Genomic DNA, 7,932 nt, shown 5'->3' on the forward strand with positions numbered 1-7,932 from the left:
GATATTAAATGATTTATAACAATTCATTCACCTTTCACAACCAATTGAATTTATATATATATATATATATATATATATATATATATATATATATATATATATATATATATATATATATTATTTACCATCAAAGCTAAAAGAATTTTTCATGTTTGTAGCACAAGGACCTCGAGCTCTTGGGATGCAAGTGTGACATTATTGACTAACAACGTGTTTCGTTATCCTTTTCTAACAAATTTCTACGTCTCCTTAAACAGAAATGAAGTGGAGTATGCACATAGAAAAATTCTCGTTATCTTGTGATCCACAGCATGTGTGCACATTTGCACACGAGGAAACTGTTGGAAGGGATATATCAAAACCTCATAAAAGGAGATAAACCAGAGTAAGAAAATAAAGTCAATACCACAAACTGTACACATCCAAGAGAAGGTAAAGTGAGGAGACTGTATTTAGGGCGTAACTTCAATTCTAGTTGTCCATGGCACATGAATGTGTGGTCATAGTGGTTAAGTGGACAACCAATTGGATCTATAACTTTACCAGCTAGTAGCATGTGTATGTATGTTAGTTCAAAAATGATTCCACTGTTAAAAACCAATTCTACAACATTGGTTAAGAAATGATCAAGAAAATTCCAAGGCAAAAAGATCCTTATGTAAGGGAGAAATAACAATAAAAAATGAAGTGAGGTAGGAGCAAGTGTGCTCAGCAAAGTTTTCAAATACAAGAAAGGATAACAACTTTGCATTATGACAAGGCATTCCTTGACTTCCATCACCTGCAGATAACTTGAGTGTGAGGAATAAGCTGCTACACTTGATCAAAGAAGAAAAAACTCTACGCCATGTTTTGTTTGTCATCCTGTCTTTTCCTAGGCAAGTCCAAATATTAGAATACTAATTAGAAAATGAGATTTTAAAAAATCTCTAATGGTAGCATTCACATTAAAATATACATAGTATAACACTATTCACAATTATCAGGACATGCATATGGATCCAACTTCACATCTCACTTTATGCTGCAGCAGTCTTCCATATAGAATTCATTGCTAATTTGCTAGGCAATAATAATAATTGTCATAATAATTTCATGGAAGTCCAAGCATCCAACACTTCGGCTTTAAAGTAAATCCACACCATTAACAAGAATCCATTTAACATTAGAAATGGTGCTGTCATTAAGAGCTTCAAACGTTGTTAGAACCGCTGTTCGCACAATATCTTTTCCTTTCCTCCACTACAAAGGGTTACAAGTATAACTCACTACATCAAATCTCAGCCAGAAAATGGACAACAGCTTGCTATTTTACTTTCAAATTATTATTTATTTCTATTCAGGTGGCATTTGTTTCAGCATATGTAATTATAAAACATGTTTGGATAGAATTTAATATTAATGGGAATTCAAATGATAAATGCGAGAGTAGGAATGGAGGTTACTAGATGTTATTGGTTGGTTTATATGATAACTTCCCAAATTCCCATGGTAAAGTAACATTCCCACCCACCCCTCACCATGTGAATGAAAATAAAGTAAATCAAGAGAATGACACTTTCATGAGAAACAATAATCCCTCCAAAAAAAAAACACTAAAGCTAATAACAAACACAGGAATGTCATATTCTCAAGAACACATTTCAAGGAATAATGTTACAGGGCTTGAAACAAACACACCATCAGAAGCAAAATGAGAATCCTACACTTCAGCCAATGGATGCCGGTAAATAATAGAACATGAGTAGCCTAAACTTCAATCAATGGATGCTGGTTAACTTATACAGCTCAAGTAAGATCTCCCTTCTCATGGTCTGACTATTCAATTAAACACAGATATTCCACTTAAGCTAGCAATGGTAGGTGACAAACGGCCAGGCAGATAACCCAGTTTGCACAAACAACATGTTCTCTACATCATAAGACGCACACATACACTCATGTATTAGTCTATTATAATTTCACAAGCCAAAGACAGTCTAATTTCTTATTATGTTTTGGAATCGCATTTCCTTTAGATCAAACATTAAAATGTTTTAAGCTGCATGAGCAGTTGTGACTATCAGAATCTTAATAGGACATATGTGTGACCCCAACTCATTGTATTGATTGAAATGAAAATGATACAAATGAATGTGATACTGATTCGGTGATACATGCTCCATCTAGAGCTTATTGAACTAGTAACTAACAACCAACAAACTAACTAATCTCAACTACCACAACTAACTAACATCCAGTACGAGCAGCCATGACCAAAATCACACAATTATAGGAAAATGTGGCCTCCATAATGATGTGAGAACTGAGAACGTCCAAAACAGCAGTTGCGGACAGCAATTCTAAACCATTGGAGGTTTTAAAAAGGTCTGAAACCATGATTTGGGCTGCAACATCAAGGTTTTTTTAACTATTCACGACAGCGATTTGGTCGCATTTGTCCACTATATCAACAAATGGTACCGGCCGCATTACTCCACAGTATTAACAATTGCGATGAATCCGCAACAAGACAACGACCGATATTTAAAACCTTGAGCAACATATTAAACATAAAACACATCATCTTACAAGAACAACAATTCCGTACCTTATTACTCCATGGAAACCTTAGCGCCAACCTCCTTCATCTTGGCAATGATACTCTCAGCCTCTTCTTTTGTGACCCCTTTCTTCAACATCGCAGGGACCTTTTCCACCAAATCCTTGGCCTCCTTCAACCCCAAGCTCGTAAACGTCCTCACCTCCTTGATCACCTTGATCTTCGTCGCCGCATCGAAACCCTCGAGCTTCACATCGAACACCGTCTTCTCCACCGCCTTCACCTCCGCTACCCCGGCAGCGCCTCCGCCGCCACCATTCGGAACACCCCTCGGCACGCCCATTCCGGGCACCATGAGCATCGCGATCGGAAGCTCGTTGACGCCGCGCTTCTCGCGCATCACCTCCACCAGATCCATCACTTCCAGCAGCGTCAGCCCCATCAACTCGTCCACGATCGCCGCCACCTTCTCCGAACCCTGCGACTGCGACGCGCTGCTGCTGCTGCACTCGCGCGCGTGGAACGGAAGAGGTCGAGGGTTCTGTGAGATCCGCGGGGAAACAAAGGTAGGGTTTTGGGGTCGGGTTAGGGTTTTGAGGAAATGGGATAAGTGTTTGAATTGGGAATAATACCTCATTGTTGGTGGTTGTTGACGAAGCTAGTGGTGAGTTTTCTTTCTCAGCATCGCATTGAATTGGATGCGGAGTTGAATAACCGGTTAGAGCGTAACGATGTCAGTGAATGTGATGAGAGTGATGTCACGCTCTGGGTCTAAGGCATAAACCCTACTACACGAAGACGACGCCGGTGTGTTTTACAGTTTTGCCCCTCCCTTCACGGTGAAATGAGATTTTCTTTCTGCACCCAGCATTTTTCCGATACACCAAGTAGTAGTGAGAGAAAAAAAATCAAAATACCCTTACTTACATATAGTCCCATATGGATCCCTAAGTCTCATATAGATTCTATATAACTAACAGGCTTACTGACTAACAATTCATATGTTTTATAAAATTTATTGTAAAATTTATTATGTAAACTTATATATGTATTAATATATATTATAAATTTTATTGTTATATATACCAACTTTATTTTTAACATAATTGGTCTATTAAGTAAGATGATTAAAACGTCCTATTAATAACTCAAAAGTTATGAGTTTGAGACTTGCATAATGCCAGTCTAATTTCTTATTATGTTTTGGAATCCCTTTTCCTTTAGATCAAACATTAAAATGTTTTAAGCTACATGAGCAGTTGTGACTATCAGAATCTTAATAGAACATATGTGTGACCCCAACTCATTGTATTGATTGAAATGAAAATGATACAAATGGATGTGATATTAATACTGTGATACATGCTCTATCTAGAGCTTATTGAACTAGTAACTAACAACTAACAAACTAACTAATCTCAACTACCACAACTAACTAACATCCAGTACGAGCAGCCATGACCAAAATCACATAATTACAGGAAAATGTGGCCTCCATAATGATGTGAGAACGTCCAAAACTGTAGTTGCGGACAACAATTTGAAACCATTGGAGGTTTTAAAAAAGGTCTGCGACCATGATCTGGGCTGCAACATCAAGGTTTTTTTAACTATTCACGAGGGTATTACAAATTGCAATGAATCCACAACAAGACAACGACCGATATTTAAAACCTTGAGCAAATTATTAAACATAAAAACACATCATCTTACAAGAACAACAATTCCGTACCTTATTACTCCATGGAAACCTTAGCACCAACCTCCTTCATCTTGGCAATGATACTTTCAACCTCTTCTTTTGTGACCCCTTTCTTCAACACCGCAGGGACCTTCTCCACCAAATCCTTGGCCTCCTTCAACCCCAAGCTCGTAAACATCCTCACCTCCTTGATCACCTTGATCTTCGCCGCCACATCAAAACCCTCGAGCTTCACATCGAACGCCGTCTTCTCCGCCGCCTTCACCTCTGCTACCCCGACAGTGCCTCCGCCGCCACCCTTCGGAACACCCCTCGGCACGCCCATTCCGGGCACCATGACCATCGCGATCGGAAGCTCGTTGACGCCGCACTTCTCGCGCATCACCTCCACCATGTCCATCACTTTCAGCAGCGTCAGCCCCATCATTGTAATTAACACTATCCCTATCATTACCACCACCATTAAAATTGCCGTCATCAATATCATCACCACCACCACTATTATCACTGTCATCGACATTACAATCACTACCATCATCATTCTTAACACCTCCACCATTTGAACCATGTTGCCACCAACATTATCAATTACCGTTATCGATATTGACATTATTGTTGCCTCCACTAGGACTGACATCACCAACACCACCTCCATCAACACCTACACCCTTAAACTAATTTTTAGTAGGATAAGAAACTTTCACAATAAATTTATAATGAAACTAAAAATCAGAGAAAAAAAACTTAATTTTAAATTTTTTTAATCTTATAAAACTAAAAAATGGTTGCTATTTTTTATTTTTAAATTTGACCCTAAAAATCACCCAAACGAAGTTATATGCTTTTAATCTAAAAAGCCTTAATTAAAAATATAATGAAATTACATTCAACTAAAAATCCATTTAACCTATTTTTCAATACAAAAAAAGTAACACAGGTTGGTCTGATTATAACGTAGTAGTTTGATTTGGCTTCTCAAACAGAAGAGTACAAACAAATAATCATTTCTTTATAAATAAATGGGAATACACAAATTTCATGACACAGACAAAAGTGTTATCTAAAGCCTAAATGCTTCCACTGGACAAACTGGCAAGTGGCAATGGCTTTATGATGAACTCAGCCTTTTATTATTTGGGGCACAAACAAAAGAAACAAAAATAAAATGTGGTCACATGACTTGGTGTATAAAATATTAATATGGCAATGATTATTGCTTCTTCAAGCGTTAATCCTCCTGCAATTCTCTCTGATCTCTCCCTTTGAATTCGTCAAAGGAGATATGTTTCCCATCTTGATCATGGACTTCGCGAATTGCTCAAAGAAAATGTCGTTTCTTTCAGCATACAACTTCACTAGTTCAGCTGATTCTTGGTTCATTGTGAAGAGGACTTGATCAGAACTCAAGAGACCCTTGTAAGCCAAAAGGTTCGTGAAGTAGCTGTTGTCAAATTTGTATGGGGTGGCATAGTCTAGGAAGAACAGATTCTGGTCACCCCCAGAGCTTGGACACCTATTACGCAATGTAGCAGCATAGTATTGGTCAAGAGTAGAATCTGGCTCGCCATTGCCACTTTGGTTATAGAGTCTTTGCTTGAAGGTGGTGCACCTGGCATTTCCTATAGTGTGTCCCCCTAGAGCAATTGCACAAAATTTTTTTAGAATATGAAATTGAGTTAACTTTGATTCAAGTTGGTGCATGGCAACATGGTGATAATATCAATATATGATTGGATGATTATACAACAAAGCAATAACAACAAAGCCTTATCTTTCTGAGTAAGATCGACTACATGAATCACACCACATCATTGCAATGATATGATTAGATGATCATACCAATAAATTTTTTTAACCATAACTCAACCTGAACACAAAAGTCTAGAAACAGAAAAGTTTAGAGTGTATACCTGATAGAGCAACTAGATCAACAAGATCAAGCCCCTGAAGGTTGAATTTAGTTAGAATGGTCTGGAATGTGTTGTTTGGGGCTGGGATGTTGTTGTTGGAGCCACTTATGCTTGCACCTAGTGAGTCCCTTCTGCCTAAGGGTACTTCCCAGCTTGGTCCACCAGTCTGTATACAAAAAAGGGAAAGTGAATCAGGCTTGATAGTGAAAGGTTAAGAGATGGTTTAATTTGAGAAAATAGTTTTTATTCTTATTTTCTATTTTTATTTTTATAGAAAATAACATGAAAACAAAGTGGTATTTTTGTAATTAAAAATCAAAGTGTAAAGATAAACATTTTTTCAAACCAAAGTTATCAAATCCACCATAAAGGAGAGTCCTGAAGTATAAAGCAAAAGGAGACACTTACAAGAACAACTGAATCTCTTGCAGCTAGAGTCAAGATGTCAGCACAAGACACAGTAGAAGGGCATTTTCTCTCTAATTCGGCTTTAATTGCATCAACGACTTCAAATCCTCTAGCTGAATTACGGTTGGGATTTGATCCCTTCTCACTGATGATGTTTACACTGCTATCTAACAACAATGAAGCATCACAACCCTGCATTGCAACATCAACTTGGAATTATGCATTTGAAAAAGCAACCGGATATAACATAACTATATATGTTTACCAATAAGACTAATACTAAGTACTAACATCACATTGCATAATATAACTATGTTTACCATTAAGACTAAGTACTAACATCATATAATTATTTATGATACTATAATGCTAATAATGTGATGTTTTTGTGCAATAAATGAGTAAGTCATGGGGAGAGACCTTGACAAAACAATCATGGAAATGAAGCCTGAGAATTGAAGCCGCCAATCGAGGTTGCTCTGCAACATACTTGGCAAGGACAGACTTGACAATATGCTGAACTTGTGGGCATGAATAGTCATAAAACTGAGGGTAGAGGTAACCCTCTTGGTTATAGTGACAGAGGCACAAGGGAGCAAAAGCTAGTAAAGAAAGAAGCAGGAAAAAGCTCATGGAATTGGCCATTGTTGTTTATTTCAATATCAGTTCAAAGTACTAGGAATATAGAAGAGTGTTTAAACAGAAGTTCTCGAACTCGGTTGCATGAGTGCTGTGATGAGGAATGGTATTTATAGAGGAACAGGGCAGAAAATAATTGCATTACAAAAAAGAGCTGGGAGGAAGGAACGATAAAAGTTGGAGTTGGTAGCTAACCAATTTTCAAATCCTCATTCATAAGGAAGGAAGGGAAGGAGTTAGTAGCTTTCTTATAAAATAAATTTAACTGGTATGAACGATTCAAATATTGTCAAAATTTATATTATAACTTAAACATGAGAGTATTTTGTAATTTGTACGTGTAGAAATCAGAAATAGAAGATAAGTAACAAAATGTATAACTTCAACCAATTGAGTTATATCCTTTTGATAGGAGGGTATGCATTTATGTAATCTGACAAGTTATTTTATATGATCTAAAATCACTTGTAATATTTATAATTCCAATCAATTTTTATGCAACATATATATAATTAAAATTTTCAATTTAAAAAATAATAATAACATTCACTTACGTAGTTATATGAAAATCAATTGAAATTATGATAATCCTGAATCATCTAATAATTTCTCAATTATTAGAATAGAATTAGACCCTTTGAAAATGATAGTTTAGGGGCATCTCCAAATATGTAAGAGGTTTCATACTTAAAAAATAAATAAAAAAATGTAAGGGGTTTGGAAACTTAGTA

General features: G+C 36.7%; 3 protein-coding genes across 4 annotated transcripts; all 3 read right to left on the reverse strand.

Moving 5' to 3' along the window:
- Positions 1-567: 567 nt before the first annotated feature.
- LOC100783589 (50S ribosomal protein L7/L12) lies at positions 568-3,414 on the reverse strand. 2 transcript variants are annotated; one of them, XM_041010491.1, is made up of 2 exons: positions 2,591-3,414; positions 568-868 (listed from the first exon to the last, which is right to left on the reverse strand). In XM_041010491.1, exon 1 carries the CDS (start codon positions 3,177-3,179, stop codon positions 2,595-2,597), a length of 585 nt encoding a protein of 194 aa, XP_040866425.1. In that variant the 5' UTR covers positions 3,180-3,414; the 3' UTR covers positions 568-868; positions 2,591-2,594. The 2 variants fall into 2 exon arrangements, with proteins under 2 accessions (XP_040866425.1, XP_003548867.1); XM_003548819.4 differs by having other exon boundaries at positions 568-874; positions 2,591-3,413.
- Positions 3,415-4,139: 725 nt separating this feature from the next.
- Positions 4,140-4,664, reverse strand: LOC100784123 (50S ribosomal protein L7/L12). Its single transcript, XM_026126001.2, has one exon. It carries the CDS (start codon positions 4,642-4,644, stop codon positions 4,279-4,281), a length of 366 nt encoding a protein of 121 aa, XP_025981786.2. The 5' UTR covers positions 4,645-4,664; the 3' UTR covers positions 4,140-4,278.
- A 568-nt stretch (positions 4,665-5,232) lies between these two features.
- On the reverse strand, positions 5,233-7,299 carry LOC100810663 (peroxidase 72). Its single transcript, XM_003547911.4, has 4 exons — positions 6,983-7,299; positions 6,563-6,754; positions 6,155-6,320; positions 5,233-5,878 (listed from the first exon to the last, which is right to left on the reverse strand). The coding sequence occupies exons 1-4, from the start codon at positions 7,205-7,207 to the stop codon at positions 5,466-5,468; spliced, it is 996 nt and encodes a 331-aa protein (XP_003547959.1). The 5' UTR covers positions 7,208-7,299; the 3' UTR covers positions 5,233-5,465.
- Positions 7,300-7,932: the final 633 nt, after the last annotated feature.

Source organism: Glycine max, chromosome 16 (assembly GCF_000004515.6).
Source record: "Glycine max cultivar Williams 82 chromosome 16, Glycine_max_v4.0, whole genome shotgun sequence".
Lineage (NCBI taxonomy): Eukaryota > Viridiplantae > Streptophyta > Magnoliopsida > Fabales > Fabaceae > Glycine > Glycine max.

Excerpts from the sequence above, each read along its gene's own strand:
- LOC100783589 (XM_041010491.1), bottom strand. The coding sequence starts at position 3,179 with ATGAGGTATTATTCCCAATTCAAACACTTATCCCATTTCCTCAAAACC.
- LOC100784123 (XM_026126001.2), bottom strand. The coding sequence starts at position 4,644 with ATGGACATGGTGGAGGTGATGCGCGAGAAGTGCGGCGTCAACGAGCTT.
- LOC100810663 (XM_003547911.4), bottom strand. The coding sequence starts at position 7,207 with ATGGCCAATTCCATGAGCTTTTTCCTGCTTCTTTCTTTACTAGCTTTT. Across the intron at positions 6,755-6,982 it reads TCCATGATTGTTTTGTCAAG|GGTTGTGATGCTTCATTGTT; the intron begins GTCTCTCCCCAT and ends GTTGCAATGCAG. Across the intron at positions 6,321-6,562 it reads CAAGAGATTCAGTTGTTCTT|ACTGGTGGACCAAGCTGGGA; the intron begins GTAAGTGTCTCC and ends TTTTGTATACAG.